This window comes from Beta vulgaris, chromosome 5, assembly GCF_026745355.1.
Source record: "Beta vulgaris subsp. vulgaris cultivar EL10 chromosome 5, EL10.2, whole genome shotgun sequence".
NCBI classification, from domain to species: domain Eukaryota; kingdom Viridiplantae; phylum Streptophyta; class Magnoliopsida; order Caryophyllales; family Amaranthaceae; genus Beta; species Beta vulgaris.
In genome coordinates this window covers 54,887,845-54,911,155 of record NC_079206.1, presented here as the reverse complement: position 1 = coordinate 54,911,155, position 23,311 = coordinate 54,887,845, and the positions used below count along the sequence as shown (strand labels likewise).

The following is a 23,311-nucleotide window of genomic DNA, read 5'->3' as shown; positions in this document are numbered from 1 at the left end:
GACATTCATTTGTCTTTTGTTGGTCGGAATGAGAGTTCTTAAGAGCAAAACAATTACAATAACAATAACCAATATCTCCAGTATTTTTGAATCTCTCACCTGCAAACAACCATCTCCAGAATAGCCTCTGCGTTCTCATAAGTAGCCATTGTTGGTGCCATTTCCTCTGTATTACAAACACAATCAAAAGACTAGTTATCTATGTACCTGTTCGTGGCATTGAAGTTTGAGATTTCAAACATTATCCACACGACCAATCTTTTTTGAAAAAATTGACAAAGACGGTCCCAACTATGGGCTTCCTGTCATAAAAGTTCCCAATTATGGAATATCTCATAGCGATCCCAACTTTTCATGCATTTATCTCACCAATCTTGTCAATATCAAAAGTAGCTGTTACAACTTCATAACTACTATACAAGTATAACATAGAGCTTTTCTTAACCGTCAAAAAAAGAAAACATTAGCTTATTCTTAATTGCTCCCCATTAAACAAGTAAATAACGGTCACAAATATTTTTCTGAAAATGCAAAATAAGTGAATATGTTCCTCTAAAAATTAATAATAGGCTGTTTGAAGTTTTATGGGAGTATTTCTTCTTCCGAGTGGGTGTGGGTGTCTTTCTCATTGTATCCCTTTTTGCTCTTCAGGCGCGTACTCCCAATGTTGGCAGAAAGTAGATTATCGAGTAACTAAACAAGCTCAATGATTATATAAACTAGTCCATATTTACTAGGCCACACTCGAACATGTGGATACAGGCAAACAGCACGTCTCCTCGAATTTGAAATCTCACACAGTTAGCAGAGAACAATTGTGAACAGCAGTGAATAATCGCACAGACTGATATTTCCAATTTGCAGCTCGGAGCCATTTGATAAATTTGGAAAAGGCTTCTGCATTCCTTCCTGATTAGCTCTACATCATGCAACTTCATTACGCGATTGCTACATGAAAATCCAGCTCAGATGAGCAGAACTCTTACCCGGATTGACTTCAGTGCATTTTGGCTAAAAGGCAAGTCAATTTATGCTCCTCGCGGCTGATCTTTGAGAAGTTCTTCCAGGGAGTATTCCAATTCATAGCCAATATAACAATCTGAGACCACAATGAGCTTCAAACCCTGTTTAAAGGAAGAATAACGTTAATCAAGATGAGAAAAAAAATTGCTGGCTGTCACTGATAAAACTTCTCTACTCGGATTTATGTCACAATAAACGAAGAAAATCTACTATACCTAAAGTTTCTCTAATAAAATACTATAGACTAGCAGATAAATTAGAAGTATCAAAGGCTCTGCTATGTACTTTATACAGTAACTTACATCAAGAATAAGGAGATGTAGCATAACTTCTCAAACAAGGTCTACATGACATTAAACGAAATTTGGAGGAAAAGGAAGAGAAAAGAAAGGGAGGGAGTGCCTTCCCTTGTTTGGAAATAACATGAGGGGAAGGGAGAGAAGGGAAGAGAACTGGATGGATTTATATTCAATCCCTTCTTAATTTAGAAGGAAAAGGAAGACAAAGGAAAGGGAGGGGTCAATTTCGTTTGTTTGGGAATAACATGAGCAGAGGGAAGGGAAGAGAATAGGAACTATTCATTTTCTTCCCCTCTTAATAGACCAAATCATTCCAGTGTTGGAAAGATTTGAAAAGAAAATACAAGTTCACTCTACTCTTCCGCTCCTTTCCTTCCCCTTCTCCCAAATATTGCTATCCAACTGAAGTGTAAATGCTTAATCTCCCCAAGTCTCTTGTCTTTCTTCAGAAGTAGAACAAGCACTAAGCAGATCCTGATTAGTGCAGACTTTACAGGGTCTGAAGGACATTTTTCGTATTTCTCCATTGTGGTGTTGAAGGTACCAAGTAAATCCTGCTTAGCACCCGCACTTCCCTAACTGGCATCTCCTCCCATCACCAGCTGTAATACTTTTTTTCCCCACCTGGCTTTTACTTAGGAATACAAGGGTGGAACCTTGAGATAGACTTCCAATATTAATCTGCTACTTCAAATAGTGGTTCCATTGATGAAGATTTTCTCAAATAGTTGTTTTCCACTGAGCAAGGGTAAATAATGGCCTGTCCTGATCCTAAGTATACAGCAAGTCAGTAACCAAGTAGTCAAGTAAGAAAACGACGAAGAGTGATTTTTTCAAGAATATTGAGGAGAACCATTCAGTGGAAGAGGACCACATTACCACTTGAACAGCGAACTTGACAGGTCTTTACCAATTTCAGATTTTTTTTTTATTAGGAAAGATTATTAGTCCGAAGACCAACCCCTGCTAGACTACTAGCCTGCGGGGCACAGCAACTCAAGGTTGAGTCCAAGGCTAAACAGCCCAGAAGTAAATTCCCCAACATATGGTTTACTTTGAAACCCTAGGCAATGCCCTGAAATTCGGGAGTGGTACTCCACTGAGCTACCACCTCTCCCTCTTACCAACTTCAGATTATGGTTTACTTTGAAACTTAGTAAGAGGTTACTTTGTAAACATCAATATTTTTTGGTTCATTGAATTAGCAAAGAGAAGGGGTAGAATGTAGAACTTCCATAAGTAAAACAAACCAGACAACCTCGGAAAACTGGAAAGATGAAAAGGGGTAAACTAGGACCCATGCTTTTAGTCACTTACTTCAAAGGCAGCAATACATACCCAAAGCCAATGAAGAAGCATAGAGGTGGTGCACCTCGTTACCAGAGATGCCTTGGGTTCAAAAACTCGTCACTTTCCCCTTGTGCAATATCCATAAACAAAGACATTGTATATCTTCCATCAATACAGGCAGGAAGTTTGACAGAGGAGCCATGTTTCTAGTTATCTTACTGACGAAACTAGTATAGCCAGCCAAACTGTTGACCTAAACATTAACCATAACTACTATGAGACTAATGCAGATCCTCTGGTGTACAAAATTCGAGGTGCTCCACATAAACCGTACGAACCTTTGTTCACAAGAAGGAAAGCCACACATTAAGCAGAAAACCCAACTCAGAATGTTAAGAAGTGATTACATTTCAGGCATGGGCGGATCTACTAAGTAACAAGGGGTAGCATATGCTACCCCTAAAAAAAATTAAAAAAAAAAAAAAACTGGCGGGAAGAAAAAAGAAAGAGAAAGGAATATATACTAAACCTAGCAATGTGTTATTAAAGAAACCTGTTTGCCGCAGTGGTAAGCTAGTTTTTTTCTCTTTCCAGAGACAAGGAGGTCTCCGGTTCGATTATGCATGGTAGCATTTTGTTATTTGTTACTTTTTGTTCCTTCTCTTATTTCTTGTTTCCTTTTTCTGTTCCATTATACTTGGGTAACATTTCATTATTTGTTACTTTTTGTTCCTCTTATTTCTTTTTTCCTTTTTTTTTTTTTCCTTTTTCTTTATTTGCCCTGTGCATTATAAGAAAATCTTCTTGGATTTTTTTGATAAAGTATCCATGTATTATTTCATTTTCTACATTATATTTTAAATATGTTTTTCTTTTCAAAATGCAGCTCTGATTTTTTTTTTTTAATTATTTTACATATTAAATCAATGTTAAGTTTTTCATTAGTTTCTTATTTTTAGTTCTTCAAACTTACATTATAAGGGAGAGAAAATTCGTCGGCTTTAAAATGGTTGGATACGATAGAGTAGCAGGGTACGTAGAGTTTTTATGGAAAGAACTCTCTCATAATGTAGGTATAAAGAATATAGTATTATGAAACATATAATATTGTCGTATTTTTATGAGGGTTATAAGTATAGTTTAACGTGAATTATGTTCTAGTATTATGAAGGGTTATTTGGTTAGTTATCTTATGCTACCCCTGATTGAAAATTCTGGCTCCGCCACTGATTTCAGGTGCTAAGTCGAGATAAAGGACAATCTGAATTAAACTCCAAGCAGCTTACAAGGGAGCCAAGTTTATGGCCAATAGTTCACAGATACTACCACACAGAGGACGGACCCCATGAGATATAAAGTACAGCGTGTCAACCCCACCAAGAAAAAGGGCTTTATGCTGCAATTTAAAGGAACTCAAAGACAAACTAAGATAGTGAACCAAGAGCTCAAAAAAATGGGAGTTGGGAATTCAGAGTGGAGTTAAGAATATAACCTGGATAATGACTGAATCTGATGGCAAAGCCATGTGTGTAGCCAGATGGTCAGCAAACGAAACTCTCTTCAATGCATAGAGCTCAGAAGTGACAGTATTTCCAAGTACAAGCCACCAAGCTTCATCTTTAACCTGTTAAACATAATTCCGGCTTGAGTCACTGATGAACTTAGAATTAGAAATATGCAGTGGTTACAACATGCACGCTATCTTGGATGAGTTATACTTCTAAGGCTGAAGCTAGCGTGACTCTGTTTTCATCCATATACTGAGTAGATCAGCTCAAACTTTGCAAGTCTTGATAGCCTTAGGACATAAGGACTCATAACTTATATACCATTCCGATATAAGAGTTTGAAACCAATTTTTGACAGGTCAGACAAAACCAATACTTTGGCCAGAATATCCTACTGTAGATAATTACCTTGGGGAATCGAGGTGCAAATGCTCTAGGTGTCTTCCGCTTTGCGTTTACATTCTCCAACCTCACATTAAGAGAGCAAGAGCTCCCAGGTCTCTCATCCCTGTTCTTAAGTCTCAGTTTGATGCGTATCCGAGGGAATCTTTGCAAATCCTGAAGCACATGGATCATATGGGAGACAGAAAAATATCAATTGGAAAAGGAAGAATAGAGCAGAAAGCCAGAAACTATCAGCAAGTGAAAAATGAGGACCCTCTTATGAGAAATTCAACAGAAATCAATTAAACAGCAAGAAAGAATATATCATAATATAAAGTGGATCGAGGATTCTGAAGCTAAAGAGGAGCTTAGGAACAGCATTGTGTTCTTATCATTCTTTGAGGATAAGATTTCTTAAAATAGTACAAACTTCTGAAATAGTCAGGTTTATGAAATGAGAAACCTTTTTCCTTTTCCATAGAGAGTGTAATGCGTTGAGTATACCTCCCATATCGGACTCGGGTATGGATAAGAGAGTCAGACATCTTAAAATTTTAATTCAAAGGACAGGTTTAATAAGCATCCATATACCAGAGATGAATTTGGGAGACAGCAACTCAATAAAAAATGGTATTAATATAAGTTACTTAAAGTTTTTTGTTGTTCATTATCGAATGAGAGGAACAAGCTACTGAGTCGTTCAATTCAAACAGATAGTAGACAACAATGCACTAACAATACTACTTCGAATTTATTAAGAGAAGCATATACAGGAGAATCAAAATTATCATCATAACCAAACAGATAGTAGACAAAAATCATTGAAACAACTGCGGACCTAAAAGAACACTTATAAGGTATGTTACTCGGACTAGACTAGAAGCGTTGTTAGACACAACCATCCCATGATGTTTTTGCAAGATTTTGGTTTGAAATGAGGCATATAAGTGACATACCCTTAACCAAGTGTGATTGAGTATTAGACACGGGTGGTTAAGGTGAAATGAATAGTCAGGGTAACATAGCCTATAACCACAACCTTCACCCTGGAGCAAAATTGCCAAACTGATGCCAAATATTTTTTTTCCAATACAAAAAACCACATTGCTCCAAGACTAACCGGGAAAAAGCTTGGCTCTACACAGCAGTCCAACTTTAAACAAAATATTCACTCAGGTGAGAAAGCGCAACAAGCTATTTCCCAATCACTGACAACAAAATTTGAAACTTGATGTCCTCTCTCATCTGTACTCTGTTTCACATTAGCCAACTACCCACTTCTTTCCATTATACAAATAAGCACATAGCTATTCATTTGCTCAACCTGCTTCTCTTTACACACCCCCATCATCACCTATACTTGAGATGTAGTAAGCCTAAAGCAATATAAAAGCCACAACAAGATGCCTAAAAACAAGTTCCAGAGGAGTATCCACCCAAGAATTATTGGCAGAAATGTTAAATTGCAGGCATTTCTATTTGCCTCTTTTACCTGATATAAACTCGAAGCTGGAAAACTTCCAAGAAGATTCTGCAAAGTTTCCCTAGGAACATCCAATAATTGCTGCACATTTAATATGCCTTGCCTCTTAAGTGTACCAATAACATTATTGTTCAAGCAGGGTAACATTTCTAGAGCAGAACCCTTGTCAAGCCATAACCCCTGTACAAATAATAATAATAATATTAATCTTCACGAAAGGAAAAGAAAAAGGAACAAACAATCGATTGAATCGGCAGGTTGCGTCTAATTCATTAAACATAACCAACAGCGGAAATTTTCAAATGGGAAAAGTTACACTAGTGAAAGCTTTGGAACATCACATCACAGATAGTATGGGTAGTTACTTTCCACAGTACCCTAACACCACTCTAACCAGGAGGATCTGAAATGAGAGGGGAGGAAAGGGGCAACAGCTATCAAACAGTTCTCGAAAGCTTCATGGGTGAGTTCATTAAGTTATAAGTATAAATGCAAGAATTTTGACTTGCAATCCAGGAACTACACTGGAATTCTGCATCTGCCAACTAGTTGAAAATGGATTCCTGGCACATACTTATACTTTTACCCTAAAAAACTTCTAATTATCTCACAACCACAAGGCTCACGTGTGTAAATGCACTGACACACACAAATCTTCACATACATAAACACTCTTTGTGCAGACACCACCACTAAGAAATGAGCACAGGACTCGTCTATCGGTTCATAGCTTCATGCACACCCTTACCCCAAATGCACTGACACACGTGTAACGCAATGCCAAAGAACTAGCATTCAGCATTGTAGTTATAGAATTACCTTCACTTCGTAGTAGTAACCCAATACAACCTAGAGTGGGGTCAAATAAATTTCAGAAGAAAAACACATTTTGAAAAGAAAAGAAGCTCTATGGAGCTAATGGCACTAAAGAAACCAACAATCAGTGCATGGTGAAAAGTTGAACAAAGCAGCAGGAGGCACAACACATTAGCTATGTTATTTGCCCCCCATCTTTTCTCCAACATTGTAAAAGAGCGACAGCTACATTATGCTTTACAATTTCTCTTGTAAACTGATAGTTCCACGCACGATACAACAAGAAGTTAGAAACAGCATCCCAGACTGAGTTGATTTTACTCTACCACTATTGAATATCTTTCAACGATAAAAAGAAACAAGTTAAAAGGCAGCGAAGCCATTTTAGTGGGTAGTAAGCTAGCTTAAATTTCGCAGCATAAATATTGTTACGGCATTCTACTGATAAGCAATGTAAGTGTTATGAAGCTTACCAAATAAAAAAGATAAAGTATAAGGGAAAGAAGATACCTGCATGACCATCTGCATTAGATGCATACAAGTAATAGTGCTAGAAAGCCACCCACTATTAGCACATATATCTATCATTGCCTGAATTATACGTATACTCTGGTCCAAAACAGACTTTAAGTCTGTCACATAGTCGCTGATTGGCATCTCTAACTGGGAGAAGTGTGCCTGAATATTAAAATTTCATCTCTTATAATTCACTCCACAACATTCAAAATCAACTATGCAAAATCAACAGTTTGACTCGCACACTTCCCGCAACAACTTTGACCATTGATACCTTTGACTATTTATTTATAAAAAGTATAAATAGTTTAATATTTTAAAAATATACATTTCATACATATCTATTAACATTTCAGATATGCATTTGCTTTTAAATATTAGTTATAAATATTCAAAGTGGGAAATGAAAATAGTGCAAAAGTCAAATAGTTGCACTTTTTGCAGAATGGAAGTACAAGATAGTGAGGCTCAAGAGGACCTGAAAAAGCAAATTTGCTTTTACATGTGGATCATCCAGACGGTTCTTGTCCACCTTGTATGGAACCTGCTCAACCAATGTTGCATTGTAGTTTTCCTATGAAGAGAGAGAGAGAGTCTTCATAAGTAGCAAGTTCATGTGTTTTAAGGACTAAACAGGATTTCATACAGTTGAACTGCCTGGAGACTAGTGATTCAAAATGACCATAAAAGAACTTTCATGAGTTTGAGTACAACTGAATCATAGTTTCCAGTTTTGAGGGCTTGCTGATGTTTGTGCATGTATAAATCCACTTTTGGAGATGGGTCACACCCTCTAGCACCTTGCAACTGATATAATTACATTTTTTTAGGGGAACTAATGATAATTACATGACTTACTAAAACATGTATAAATAATTTTGGCTCAAAAGGCTCTCTTATCACGTATCTTATATGTAGTAACAGATATTCCAAACAAAAAACCTGGATAAGATTCTGAGTCGAATGGGTAATACTGCAATCATAATAAATATACCTCATTATGCCGCACTGGGAGCTCATCATACTCTGAAGCAGCAGTTAATATATGCAACAAAACCTAGAGTAGACAAAAGTTCGTTAATAAGGGTGAGAACTGAAAACATATCACCACATGCAAGAGCTAACACTTACTTCAAGTGAAAGGCTTGGTCCAAGGTTGGAGCCAAACATTGACACTGTCAAATAACTCAGGTAATATTGAGATGCAATTGAACCAAGAATCATAGATTCCACACCATCCTCACTCATTTTGATGCATCCACTGTCTTCTAGATCCTCCAATGTACTTTGCACCAACCTGCCACAAAGAGTTAGATCTGATCATACCGCTACGAAATTAGAAGCTATGGCAAACAAAAAAAAAGGGTTACAAATCATTACCTAGACAAGTACGAGCTCAGGGTCGTGGGACTGGTATCTTCCAGACCATAGTAAGCTGGATTAACTGTCTGTTAACAATTATAAATTTATACGTATAAATAATTAGCAACTGAAGAAAGAATACACTTTTCATACTAGCTGCCTTATGCCAGGCACTAACAGCACTTCCCATCCAAGTTACTAAGGAAAAGAGAAGAATTTAATAACAAGCATAATACCCAGAGGGGTAGGGCAAGACAAGTTACAAGAACAGCATCATGATGGTGATAGCTAGATTCAACTAAATCATGGAACTGTTTACATTAGCCCGTCTAAAATGTTCACTTGACTTTGAAACATCTGTAGTCTGCAAACTTCTGAATAGAAAAACTTAACTCTATAGGGTGAACCAGAGATAAACAAAACAGAGCCAACAGCATGTCATGTGAATGTTGTTATAAATGATACTTCCTCTGTTCAAATTAAAACAGAAAACTTGCCATTTTAAGCCAATTCAAAATAAATAAAATGTTTCTTTATTTGGCATTTACTTCTCTCTATCGCTCTCTTCATCACATGGGTCCCTCTTTTTAAGTCTCTCGATCTCTCTCCTCCTTAATCCCCGTGCCTCCCCCCGCGTTTCATTTATTTTAGAATGAAGGAAGTATACATATAGTGTATATGAACTATGAAGTGCAAATTCTTGTTAATGTCCTATAAGAAAAATAGGGTGATGGCTGAAGTGGGTAGAAGAGAAAAGATGGACACACCATAGTATACGCACATATCTAAGTGAAAAGTTGCAAACAAGACTTAAGCACTTATTATACCTAAGAGGAGAGGTGAGTTACAGTTAATTAGCACAAAACAAGACAGGAGATAGCTAAATAACCAGTCGAACATAATTCCAGATACGGAGAAACTTCATCAATAACAGACTCACAATTCACATACAATAGAAGGTAATAAGTGCAAAGTTACCAGTCTTCGATAAAAGTAAGTCCAGGTCAAGTAGTGAATGGCATCCTCTTTGTGAGAAATTGTGCCAGAAACAATTTCTGCATTAAAGTGATTATGCAACTGCTCCCTGAGACTACTCTCAACTGGAAAGGGTTCATAGAGGAACTGCGAATAGAATAAACCAAAAACTTGTAAGCCAATAGGAGTTCTACCAAAATGCAATTTTAGGATACAATTTCAAAACAACATATATATAACCTTCTTGTAGAAACTCTTTTTGGGTTCATGAACCAAAATGACGGCTTTCCCGTGCTGGTCATATTGAGGTCGACCTGCACGACCCATCATTTGCAAAATATCTGTTATAGGAAAATCAACATATCTTTTTGATTTCCCATCAAAATATTCTGTTCCCTGCATTAAACATGGAAAGTCATGTAATTAACATGAACTGACACTCTAGCGTAGAGGGTACTAAAGAAGATGACCAAGGGAAACAAGGACAAAAGTTGAATTGCTTAATTTCATGGTCATGTCTGGTGGAAGTGGAATTTGTGACAATCAGCCATCAGTTTTAGATTCATTTGTAGGGTGAGGGTTAGGAGTCCAAGATCTTATAGCAAATCCCATTACATGCACCATCCATAAGAGAGAAAGGGAAAACCATTAATCTATAGGCATAAATCGCCTTCTTTATTAACAGAGGCACATAAGGTTATCAACCAAGTCATTTGACTAGTAATGAATCCCATGACAATATATCTTCATGAAAGGAAATAAAATAAGCGTCAAGCATTTCGATTGTAATATACACCTTGCTTTCTCATCAAATACTATCCATTCCTTTTTTTTTCCAGAGTTGCTAAAATATCATTTCACCACTATTAATGAGAATTGAGCAACAAAAAAAAGAAATTATTTGGTAGTTAAACAGGATCAGGTCCAGACTATCTATGAGAAAAATCAGGAAAGCTAAAAATACTGTATGCATATAACATATAGATTACAAATGAAACAAACACAAGAAGATTTCTTCTTCCCTCACCTCTCCGGCTGTCCATAGACTCCATACCATCAACACCTCTCTTTCCCCTTTCTCTCTTCTAACTTATGACTACCCATATAGGCTCCCAAGAAATTAAGAGGCCGGCAAATACTCAATACCCCAGATGTCAGTTACTTACAAAATTAAAAGGAAATGTAAACGATAACGATAGGACTTATATACTTCATAGCGAGATTGTGTACAGCAGCCTAACTGTTAAGTTTGGAAGAGGGAAATAATAATCATAAACGGGAACGCCAATATCAATATTGGTCACTCCTTTTCTCATTAATCAATCAGGTACTTATACTACAAGGTTAGAAAATCTTACTAAACACTAACTCCTAATGTATATCCAACTAGACTCCTAGTTGTATAATAGATAAGCTATATCTCCTAATTCTATCCTATTAGCTTTAATCATATCTCCCAGTACTAGACTTCTATTAGAACAATAACATCATATATGACAATCTATCATTTAGAATAACTCTACGTTATCCTCACACCCTCCTGCAATAGTAATGGCAGTTCTACGAACAATACGATTGCAAATGTAAAAAATTATCTTCTAACCTTGATAATAACAAGATGTGCAGGAAGGTTCACACCCCAGGCCAACGTGCTAGTTGACACCAATACCTATCAAAATGTTTAAACTCAATAATCATAGAAATCTCCATTATGGAACTCAGAAAAGCTACAAGGTAACCATAGAAAGAGAAAGCAAGGTGGATGAGTTCCATGTCGAAACAAGTATACCAGAATTTCGCAACACATGAAATAAAGCTTTTGAGCTTACAGACCTGAATTTTGTTGTTTCCAAACAATTCTTCAACTGCAGATCGATCCTTGTCATTCAATCCAGCATGGTGCAAACCAATACCAAACTGCAAGGTATGCCTCAGGTTCTGATCTGTGATCTGGGAAAGAATCATCTGCAACTCTTCTTCAGAAATACTCAGGAACTTCCTCGGATGCTCATCAGATGCGGCATACTAAGTTACAAAATTAATTAGGAATATATAAGCAGCCATACACTCAGAACAAGGAGAAATTGGAAAAAAAAGGACCTGTTTGAGCATACTCCATACCTGAATTAGGTCCAAAGCTGTTAGCCTTGTTTGTCGCCGGGATGAAACAAATATAAGAACTGGTTTTGTAGGTGAATGTGAACAGATAGCAGCATATGCAGGTTTATTCATGCTATTCATCCTTGGACAATAGAACTTCCCAGGGTATCCCTATTTATGAGAAGCAGCAGATAGCCAGTCACCTCTAACAATCCTCTTACAATACTCGTATTCTAACAATAATCTCGTAAAGTGGAAAGGTATCAAGCAACTAAAAGATCAATTACCAAAAAAACTAAAACATGTGAACATACATATAATATGACATATCGCATAAGGTTTGCAATAAAAAGAAATTAAGTACATGTGCAACTCTATTCTTTTATTTGGATACAGACAAAATTACCAAGAAAATTGCATACAGACCACACTAAGAGGTGGATCTTGAAGAAATTTCTTTTGGGGGTCAAGAAAATTTAAATATTTGATTATATAAAATTATATTGATTCTAATAATAACATACTCCCAACCGTATTTCCTAATCATTTTCACTTTATTTTTTTTGTAATATATTTTTCTATATTGCCTACCCTACTTTTCCCTCTCTTAGACCACATTATAAGACCCATTTTAATCCTCAAATAATCATACTTTAATAGATATCCAAAACATAGAAACACAGGGGGTATTACTTATTTAACCAATTATTATACAAAAGAACACAATAAACATTAAACAATTTACGTTTATATTAATTTACAAATACTAAAAATGAAGAGTAAATATGATTAAATTTACTATACTCCATGTTCGGATTTCTTAAGTTAAAATTTTGATTCTTTTAGGATCAGGTAACATCAATTCCTGCTAGATACTCTGTTAATAATATTATTCAAAAAGGGCAAGATTAAGAAGAAAATTATTAGATAAATAAAAAAAGAAAAATAACAATAAGGTCTTTGTTGCAAATGTGTCATATTTGCAGTGTGATAGTGATGAATAGAGAATATGCCTTCTTGTAGGTGTGTCAGAGTATACGGAGCTTTATAACTTATTCTTTTTTCCTTACTCCTATAGTCCTATAACCTATGTTACTCAGTCTACTAATCTCAATTGGCTTTGCAAATTTTGGGGCCATCTTTCATCCGTGGATCACATTTTATTTGGGTTTTTTAGGGGCCAGGCCCCAGCTGGCCCTAATGAAACTCCTACCCTAGCTCGGAGATACACCCATAGCATTACACCACAAAGACATTTTCTTGAAGAGGAAATCTCATAATTGTGTTTCCAGCATGTTTTTGCCTTGTACGGTCTGGCTCGAACTCCCATTTCTCTCTCTCTCTCTCTCTCTCCCAATATTTCATCTTCCTCTTTCCTAGCACCTCCTTCATCATCTTCACCAACCAGATCCCATCTCTTCCCCCATGTCTTCCTATTCCGCCCTTCCTCCCTGCCAGCTTCCGTCTTTCTCCCCCTTCTCCTCCGTTCCTCATTCCTCCACCACCTTTCACTTCATCCCTTTTGAATTCAAACTCATTCCTTGATTCTTAAATGTGAACCAAGTCAGTTTTGGTATATTGCTTGAATCAAACATTAAGTATGGGTTTGATGTATTCAAACATAATTGAACCCTCAACTTTGTGATCCAAATGCTCCCCAAAGAAGTTCATATAGTATTAGAATGTTAATTTTCCAAGACTTCCTAATAATTAGCAAGAAGATTTCTTCTCGAGGCTTTTGAAACGTCAACCTGTTGAAGAAGATGATTTGGACCAGGATGAAAGAATGGTCTGGAGACCTGACACGAGTTGTCTAGCTCAGTCAAGGGTTTTGGCATTTTATTTGAGAGCAATGTTTCCCTGATCTACCTTGCTATTGATGGAGGACAAAAGCTTCTCCTAAAGCTTGCGTTTTTTCTAAGGTGGATGTCATTGCAAGCTGTTGTAGCTTGTAGTTCACCTCGGAAGGAGGAAGAGTCTGTTAATCCTCTTCTATTCTTTTGTTCTTGGGTTCTTTTTCTTTGGCACTTATCAATTACCATTAGCCTTGAGCTTGATGAGCGGGGTAAACCTTAGTCTGGAAGATGGTTCTGTTGCTAATCCAGCAGCGTACTGGAAGAAAGAGAAAACAAATTTTTTGTGAAATGCCACCGCTTGTCAACGTTAAAAGTTTCCTTTTTTTTAGGATTTTGTATAGTTGGAGTCAACTATTAGGTTCTGCACTTCTGCTTGATACTTGACATTTCTTAATTTTTGATAAATGGCTTCATGAATCGTAATAGCTCAAAGGCATGAGCTATTATATCCTTAGCCTTCCTTTTGTACACGGGTGACACTCCCTTGGTGTTTCTCGTACATCCCTTCATTACATTAATATTATACAGAAGCTTGACCTTACAAACAAATCTACCAAGTCACATGAAGATAAAAGCCCATGAGGCCAGACCCAGACCCAGACCCAGACCCAGTCCTTAAGTGTAAATTTCCAACAGACTGAGCAAGACTAAGATCAAACGCACGCTAGTTTAATGCATGTGCCATGTTATTAACCACTATAATGAGTGAGACAAGAGCCAAAGTTGGAAGTTAACATGAGATATATGCATCATTCCTCCCTATTTTCAGACCAGATCACAAGTTGCCCCCTTTGAAGTATATGTAATAATATAATTGGTCAAGAAACCAGATACTTATCCAAGATGATCTTTGCTTTCTTTTCCCCTTGGAACAAGTCACCAAATCAAGCATCCAGCTGCATATTTTTATAGATGCTTACCACTTTTTTAGAGATGTTCCTTCTATCTTTCTTTATTTTTCCTGTTCGTTAGGTTTTCGATTCATGGACATTGGGGTGGCAGAACTGTTAGATGAGTATATCAGAAAAGGCAGGACAAATAGACTGCTTTTATAAGATGAAGAAAAGTTTAATAAGTTAAAAGATAAGGAGGAACCGAAGTTCTCCAAAATACAGTAACAATGCAACAGGCTTTTAGCATAGCACATGGAGCAGATTGAGGAGATCGAAGGTTTAAACTCCCGATATTCTCAATGAGGAAATAGAATGAGGAATAGAACTATATTAAGCTTAGGCACTTTTGTAAACATCACTATCTTCATGATCAAATGCTAAACCGACATTATAATTAAACTACTTCACTGACCTGAATATGCACTTCAAGTGGTACAGGTCGCACACTAGGCTTGAAATTGTAGAGTCCAATTTCACCGACCCCCAGCCAGTCAGCCAAATTTCTACAAGTCAGAGAAACAACGGGAAAAGCTCCTCATGAAAATAATCAAATCATATTATACAATCTCATACAAGGTCCAGAGATATTTATTTAGAGAATCATAAAAATAAAAATAAATTATTTTTTTAAGGTTGGAGCCACAACACTTCTTCATTAGAGTCACATTAAGGTTGGAGTCATAATATTTTCATTAGTCACAGAAGCTTTCACTCATATGTATTAAACGTACTATCAACTTCTTGATACAGTAGGCTATAAAAGCATATTTTATGCTGATCCAACAACACAAGTCATTGAAGCCTCACCACCAGCCACCAGGACAAGTATGGCCAATAGAAAAAAAAATGTTCTTTCAGATATTTCAGTTATACAGACTCTGGTGTCAAACTCGCTACCTCATTTGTCAAAGTAAAATGAGGTTCCCTCCCTGCTCCCTTTTTCCTACATAAGCTAATCGGTTTCATTACAATTTATGCTGCAATACTACTAAGAACAACGGCAATCAGACAATCACTCAACAACTACAGTTGCCACACAAAGGCATTGTCAGGCACAAAAGGAAAAGAGCAAAAAGTTACTGAAGGACATAATTCCATACCCAGCATTTGCTAAAGCTGTTGACAGACCCACAAATCGAACTGAACGTTCTGTTTGTGATGATATATATCTCATCCTCGAAACAATGACCTAAAAGGGCACAATCTGACATTAGCAAGTCAAAGAAATGATAGATAATGAATTGCATGACAGAACATCAGATGAAGCAGATCAAAAATGACTAACTAGATATGAAGTAACAACAGAAAAGCAAGTGATATATCTGATTCTCAACAGTTTAACCAGCAGAGTTTAGCTTCAGATTCAGGAGTGAAGTCCTTGCAGCAAACCCAGAGACAATTTGCTCAAGCAAGAGAGTAAGAAAAACCAACATAGCGGAGTTAGTATGTCGTAGTACTATCGTCATGAACAGGGTTCAATTTGCATCCCTTCAGTTGTGTTGAGAGATTCTAACCTAGGTGGTTTTAACAGGCCAAGCTGTAATTAAGACCTTTTCCTTTGCAATGCAGTTCCTAGTCCATGCATACAAAGGATGCAATAAATTGTTTGAAATTCATATAAAACTTCCAGTCCTAATGTTCCTATTAAGGAGGCTAGGGTTCGATCTCCCTAAGACCAAGATCCTTGTATGGGGGGACGAGCAAGAATGACATGATAAACTTCTTAGCAGCACTGTTGGGAGGAGGGGATTCCCTTTGTAATGTCAGGTATATGTATTTGTTCTTCTCTTCGAAATATACACTCAATGAGGCAATTAGTTTGCTCTTAAGTTTTGTTACCTGCCTTTTACTTAAGTTCCTTTCCCGAATTCCAGCTCACACCTTGATGACTTACATTTATATGGATTTAAAACCCTTGTAAAACTTCTTCCCAACTCCTATGGTACTTTGGTGGCACTGTCGAGCCTTCCTTTCTTTGTTTTGAACATTATGAGGTGCTCGAATCAGCAGCAGGTTCTGATGCTGAGGCACAAGGTGTGAGGCGAAGGAGCACAGCCACACATGTTGCTCACTAATTTAACAAAGCCTTGTATCTAATTTAAAATTCATATATTACAAAAGTAAACTAATTTTTCAGTTAGATTCAAGTAGTGTTGATAGAGGGCACAAGAGATGAGGGGGAGAAAGGAACCAAACAAATAAGATGAAGAATGAAGAGGCAGGGATAGGGAGCCTCTTGGATGCACCTTGTAGTTGCACCTTCGGTCTCACGTCTCAAGTATGCCTGATTGACATCGGTGAGCAGAGGGTTATATTACGAAGCGTGCTTTCTAAATCTAGGGGACCTGCAGGCTGAATCTAATAATCTTAATCTTTGTCAAAATATTTGGGTCGAACTAAAAGGTATATAGATATTCAAATGTAACTTATCTGGCCGAAGGTTATCATTTCCCATTCCACTTTTTCTTTTCCTCACTGTACATTACTCTAATAATGGTTTCTCAACTGTTGGATCATAGACCTATACGTTCACTTTTCCATTATCACCTAATATGAACATGTCATTAACAAGTTGAGAGACATTGGAACTTACAAGTGACATCATACATGCATTGGTGACATATATCAACCATACCCAAATCATTACCTCAAGAATTGGTCCACGATCAGCTCCAAGAAGGTGAACCTCATCCAAAATCATAAGCCCTACCTACATATCAAGTAATGGAACATTTTGAAACAAAGAAAATAAAAGAATAAAAGACATATCTATCAAATCTTACTGTGCATAAAGTCCTACATAATTCATTCATAGAAGTCATCCCATATCCTATAAGATTTTGATCCAATCTCACCATACATCAGTCTTATGCAATACCAGCTCTTATGAGTGTGAAACTGTGAAAACTTGCCAATCTAGATCCTTGACAACAAGTGAGACAGAGGAAGGGAATGACAGTAGCAAGGAAAGAAGTGACACTAGACAGACTGGGGGTAAGGCTTTGTTTATTCGACCTTAAAAAAATAGGTTTCTAAAGTCAGATAAGGGATAACCAGGTTCAATCCACACAAAAGACAGGTTCAGATATTTTATAAGGGCTAATCAGTTCGGAGAAATTCAGATAATGGTTTATCAGGTGAAATAGCGAAGCCCAAACAAGTTTTAATGGTTCTAAGTATAATAATTGAAAGCAATGAGAAAGTTAATCCACACAGCACATGAACATTTATTTCCGATACATATTTACATTGTATCTTAGACAATCAATCGGAGAGAAAAGGGAAGCACAGAAGAGATGTTAATTATAATAAACCATAAAGAAAAGTGTGAAATGACTTAACCTTTTTAACATAGCTTCGAGTGTGCCAGTTACGGCTGATTCCATCCCACTTCTCAGGAGTGGAAATGATGATGTCTGCTGATAGAAGGGCCATTAAGTCTGGAGTATAATCACCAGTCATTTCAACCTGATCAGACACATCGTTTCAAAAGCCATTCAACACACATAAGAAACAACCAACCAAATCCTCTCTTCAAAGCAACTGGACAGAAAGTATGAAGAGCAGAACCATGGATTTCCCCAGCTGAGTGACAAGCCCTCTTCTCCAGTCATTCATTCTTTCTCGGACAAGGGCCTTCAAGGGTGCAATATAGATAACCTGCATGGATACAAACACGAAATGTTAGAGATGCTAGGCTGACAACAGAAACCTACCAGAAAGTCATGTAAACCTTTCTCCATGTTAATCATAAAGCCAACTTTGCGCCAAGGCACACTCAAAAAAGTTTACCACAATTTTCACTTTAGCTGATACACAACTGACTCGAAGACACGATTGAAGATGACACGGACTATGCAAATACAAACAAGAGAAGGAATGACAAATCACTATTTAAAACATTTCGAGTGCTGCACAAGAGAATATATATACAAGGAATCTAGGGATACACAAATGTAGTCATACACACATAGTAATGGAAGAACCGAGAGTATAGAAAAGTAAGAGCCCAGAACAAAATATATGTCACTCTCTTGCTAGAATAATTAAATAAAATCTATATTGTACAGTAATCTTGTATGACATGACAACTGATTACATTAAGCTTTAAAACAGCTTTGAGAAGACCTCTCAAATTAGATATGAGAGAGAATTCAGTGAATGTGATCGAAAAACAGATCCAAAACCTAACCTTCATATCAGGCTGAGTATTGAAAAGGCGGAACATTGCAAGCTCAGCTGATATAGTTTTTCCACTTCCTGTTGGAGCTCCTAAGAGAACACTGTTGTCTGTGTGATACAGGACGTGAAAAGCCTGTGAAACACCACAAAGGTATCACTTGACTAGCATCACTGAAAAATTTTACACCACATTATGAAACAATAGACAAGATGCAGACCTGTGTCTGAATTGGATTGAAGTGTGAAAAGTTGTACAAGGATTCATACGTCGGGTTACCAAGTGAAGTTATTGGTAGAGGCTTCAAATCAAGCAATTCAGTGTGGGAAGTGTGAGCCTGGATAAGTAGAAGAAGAAAAAGAAAGTGATTTCCCCTAGAGAAGGCAAAACAGTTGATGCAGCCAATTGGAGGCAGCGGAAAAAAAATCAAAAAGAAAAAAGTAAAAGATTTAGTATACATCAGGTAACGCCAGATTGTGAAGAGATATTGTGTAAAAAGATTCAGATTGCAGCCAAGAATCAGAAACAGCGCGAATATAGTACTGTGGCGGATGTGGTTCGAATATCGGCACAGTAAAAGAGAGCTTTTGAGGCTCTCCTCTTGCAGCTTTCTTCGAAAGTGTGAAGAGCTCCGAGTGATATATGTGGTCATTTTCAGAATCCTGTTTAAAACAAGATCCTCAATAAGTGAGAAATACAGATTGTCAGCTAAAGATGGTATTTATTTTCAGTTTTAAATGCAATGTCAAGATAGAAGTTATAAATTTAATATTTCAAAGCCAACAATGAACCATCATCAAACAAAGAATGTTTACTTGCACAATTAATGCACACACTCTAAATTGGCACATATGAAGTTACAACAAGTCATAAGCAGTCTCAGTCCATTATTGGATTTTCAGATCTATAACTTTCAGAAGCAAAAGCAATCCAACAAATAAGACCATAGAACACAATGAGTTGGTTAAGAAATTCGCAGACAATTGAAGCAATTTAAATATTGAATGGACAAACTTAATGCCATCTGCAAGCTGCACATATTTTTTCTCTGCTTTGCAAGAGGAACATCAATATTTTGTGATGGTTTCCCCATGCTTAGTGCCATCTACAAACTACTCTTATAAATAACCACATAGTTGTAAAGCTCTTACAATAACGGAATTTTATGACACAATATTCCATCAAACTATCTAATATTGTCATCTTATTAGTGAATGGGCTAATATTTTCTGAGACAATATTTCATCAAACATGTGAAGGCGTTAAACCATTTAGGGTAAAAAAGGGAATAAAGTAAACAGAGATACAACGATTATACGGATGAAAAGGCAAAGGATAAAGATGACACAAGTTCTTGCCAAAACAATTAAATGAAACTTTCCCCTGATATGAAAATTGTTTGGTGATTTTCTACTTAAATGAACTAAATAATTGAACAAATCAGGAACTTGAAGCAAGCATGACACCTCAACAAGTATCCACCACCTCTGAGCAGCACCGTGGAAGCGATCCTTCCATATGAAATCAGGGGATATAAGCAAATCAACCTGGCGATGGATACAACAACAGGTTCAGAACTGCCATTAGAAGGTTTTATCCAGAAGCAATCTGCCATTAAAAGGTGCCCTTGTGATGAACAGAAATCACCTTTAGAACAGTTCTCGTGATAGGACTGACAGTAGCTGACAATTGGACCATTGGAAATAAAGCAAGATATTGCTTCACTGTCTGCAAATCCAGAGAAAATTAAAGTTCCTAGCAACATGAGAGACTTCGTACAACTTGACAAAAAACTACCTTCCCTCCAGGAGCAAAACGAATAAGAGCTCCAATATCCTTCTCCTCCATATCATATAGGCGATCCAGATCAGCCCCTCGATCTTCGAGCTTCCTCAATATCTAAAATACACAGCACCACTGTTTATCAACCATTAATTTACAACAATTAAACTGTAGAAAAGCAGTAAAACACACAGAAAACCTCTAAGGAGATATCCTTGTCAAATTGTCTGAGTGGATGCTGGTGGGGCCAGATTTGACGGTCAACAGCCTTGCAGTATTCTAACATGAAAGCTGACATTTCAGACCATCCTCTCCGCAAACAAATCTCAAACAAAGCACGCATAATACGAGCCAAACTTGCACTTATATAAGCAGCATCAGAGATCAATGAAAATGCCTCTATATATCCTCGTGATATATATAACTGCAAAGGAAGACATGAACATAATATGCCATATTCTTAATAATCATTGAATTCACAAAATGTAAACTAGTCACTCCATTTCAAAAATATTGTCATAGTTGAAAATCCCAGGTTTTAAGAAAGACAACTACTATCTATTAATACTCTATCACTGGTCAATGGTCAACAATACGCCAATAGAAGAGAAATAATAGACTTTTAGTGGATGAAAAGAGGCGTAGATAGCATAAAAGGCAAAGCACGACAGCCATGATATAACAGAGAGGTTTTATAAGTTCACAGAGACCAAATGTACCTGAATGAGAATAGAAATTTTCCCATGTTTACTGGAGGGACCACCTTTGATTTCTAATGGGCATTCACGAGCTAAAGCTTCTAATTCCATTTGTTCCTCTTCTCTAACAACAATGTTTTCGAATTCAGAAGAATGAGCAACCATATCAATAACCTACAAACAGTAGAACAGAAGAAATAGTGAGCCAATAAAAAGAATAAAACAGAATCATATTCAGCGGATCCTGATGCAAAATATTTCATAAACAGTACCGTTCCATTCCAATCTCTACCAATCAAAAGAGCACCAAGGACTAATGCCTCTGTAAACAAATTCTGGGTGGCTTATGAGTGAGAAATGTCTTAAATGCGTGAAATCTAAGATTGAAACCCCCCCCCCCCAACAACTCGCAAAGCAGTAGCAAACTCAACAAATTTGGAATCTTCTTTTCCCCCCTAGATCGTTAAACCTTTTTTTAGTAATGGAGTGAAGCAGATGAGTGAATTATCAGTCTATCAACTCAATAATATAGGGATACATTAACATGACAAGTTACCTCACTATCACTCATATGCCGTCTTAACATTTCATTATAAGTTTCCACGCTGGAATATTGGATATAAAAATGGCTAGCAATACGACCAAGCTCGGTACAGTAAAAATTGCCACTTTTCTCATCAAAACGCATCATCTTCGCTTTATCGAGGGAACGAGCAGCATCTGTTATAAAAGCTCTTTGTTTCAAACCCAAAGACGGGTCCGCAACCACCTGTTAATACAAATAAACCAGAATACATGAAAGATCCTAAATAAACTAATCGAGCAGAACTTAGATTTTATTTCTGAGCCCGGAATAAAAAGCCAAGCAAGCAATAGGTGGCAAAGACATGCAAGTTAGACTCTACTATAAAACTCATTTAGTGGCAAACACATGTAATCAAACGGATTGTGTCCTTCCCAATAAAGGTAATCACTTGTTGGCTTGAAAAAAAAAAAATAAGAGGAAAAGCAAATCAAGTGCCACACAGCTCAATGAAATGGATAAACCAGAAAAGTAACAACAAAAAACAGAATAGTAACAGCAGATGCCTTTCAGTCATAATAAGGTGGAACAGGAATGCATAAAGTTTACAGGTACTAACTGAAAAGTTCCATAGACATATTAAATTCATGGTAAACGGCTCCATTACTCTGCCAAAGATAATTCTACTACTTCACACATGCAGAAATCCAGCTACAACTCAGTCCCAAAACTTAGAACCAGATAGAAATGAACGGTTCAAAATTGATACCTCATCCCATCCAATTCCATAAGCCAAAGGATTCATCTTCATCCTTATGAATAGATAGGTATAACCAAGCCAAGCACAAGCTTCTTTCACATTCGTGACAGTACCCAAAGCGACCTCAGCATTCAGGTTATCCTTCAAGGAACGAATGAACTGCCAAAAGATGATAGGGATCATGCACATGAGAAATAAGATAAACCTAACTAGAAACAAAGCCATTAGTTATTTTCTTTTCATCATGAATTCTCAAGTTTCTTTTTGACAAGAAAATAAATTTATCAACAAGGAAAGCAGTATACAAAACGAAGATAAAGATGACAGTGGGTCCTCTTATACAAAACATAGTAGTATAACACTATATATAAAGCAGCATGCTAGCCATGCTAATAATCCGATACATTATACCATATAAGCACCAATTCAAGCTCAAAGAATCGCCATATAGACACATAGTATACTACTTTATTCCTCAAAGTTCTCCGTAATTTCTATCATACCAATCTAACCACATAACCTAAAGAGGAGCTAAGCACATTGATCTTCCTAGTTACAGTGTTCTCAAGTAGACTAGTTCTACTTGAGAGACCTGTTGTCCCCAAGCTAAAACAAACAAAAAGAAATAAGTAAATATTTAACCACTTCTTTTCTGGCAACAACTTTTTACAAAATCTCTCTTGCACCTCTTGCATGAAGTTCTTCCTACATCCCTAAATCATTAATATAAGAACTGACCCCAAAAAGACATACAAGAAAGACTTAAAAAATCATGTATACAACAGCGTCAATCCCTTAGTTTTCTAATTGCTATAGTCTGATGTATTTGATTCGACATGACTGGAAGAGAAATGCCTGTTGCT

At 36.8% G+C, this 23,311-nt stretch overlaps 1 protein-coding gene across 3 annotated transcripts in view; it reads right to left on the bottom strand.

Moving 5' to 3' along the window:
* Nucleotides 1-336: 336 nt before the first annotated feature.
* Nucleotides 337-23,311, bottom strand: part of LOC104907877 (DExH-box ATP-dependent RNA helicase DExH14) — a 48,202-nt gene continuing 25,227 nt past the window's right edge. The window contains exons 21-50 of one of the 3 annotated variants that reach the window (XM_048644337.2): nucleotides 22,458-22,607; nucleotides 21,722-21,934; nucleotides 21,187-21,339; nucleotides 20,667-20,891; nucleotides 20,483-20,584; nucleotides 20,333-20,413; nucleotides 20,152-20,232; nucleotides 19,144-19,347; nucleotides 18,906-19,022; nucleotides 18,698-18,820; nucleotides 18,076-18,165; nucleotides 17,848-17,973; nucleotides 17,153-17,215; nucleotides 15,606-15,694; nucleotides 14,918-15,008; nucleotides 11,778-11,927; nucleotides 11,490-11,681; nucleotides 11,260-11,325; nucleotides 9,897-10,052; nucleotides 9,660-9,803; nucleotides 8,700-8,767; nucleotides 8,451-8,616; nucleotides 8,314-8,376; nucleotides 7,798-7,893; nucleotides 7,314-7,481; nucleotides 5,997-6,167; nucleotides 4,529-4,678; nucleotides 4,105-4,236; nucleotides 987-1,124; nucleotides 337-919 (exon numbers count right to left, since the gene is read on the bottom strand). In XM_048644337.2, the coding sequence (XP_048500294.1) occupies nucleotides 1,029-1,124; nucleotides 4,105-4,236; nucleotides 4,529-4,678; nucleotides 5,997-6,167; nucleotides 7,314-7,481; nucleotides 7,798-7,893; nucleotides 8,314-8,376; nucleotides 8,451-8,616; nucleotides 8,700-8,767; nucleotides 9,660-9,803; nucleotides 9,897-10,052; nucleotides 11,260-11,325; nucleotides 11,490-11,681; nucleotides 11,778-11,927; nucleotides 14,918-15,008; nucleotides 15,606-15,694; nucleotides 17,153-17,215; nucleotides 17,848-17,973; nucleotides 18,076-18,165; nucleotides 18,698-18,820; nucleotides 18,906-19,022; nucleotides 19,144-19,347; nucleotides 20,152-20,232; nucleotides 20,333-20,413; nucleotides 20,483-20,584; nucleotides 20,667-20,891; nucleotides 21,187-21,339; nucleotides 21,722-21,934; nucleotides 22,458-22,607 (3,726 nt within the window). In that variant the 3' untranslated portion in view covers nucleotides 337-919; nucleotides 987-1,028. Of the gene's footprint in view, nucleotides 1,125-4,104; nucleotides 4,237-4,528; nucleotides 4,679-5,996; nucleotides 6,168-7,313; nucleotides 7,482-7,797; nucleotides 7,894-8,313; nucleotides 8,377-8,450; nucleotides 8,617-8,699; nucleotides 8,768-9,659; nucleotides 9,804-9,896; nucleotides 10,053-11,259; nucleotides 11,326-11,489; nucleotides 11,682-11,777; nucleotides 11,928-14,917; nucleotides 15,009-15,605; nucleotides 15,695-17,152; nucleotides 17,216-17,847; nucleotides 17,974-18,075; nucleotides 18,166-18,697; nucleotides 18,821-18,905; nucleotides 19,023-19,143; nucleotides 19,348-20,151; nucleotides 20,233-20,332; nucleotides 20,414-20,482; nucleotides 20,585-20,666; nucleotides 20,892-21,186; nucleotides 21,340-21,721; nucleotides 21,935-22,457; nucleotides 22,608-23,311 lie in introns of those variants that run through there. The other 2 variants (XM_010696896.4, XR_007274187.2) reach the window with 2 other exon arrangements.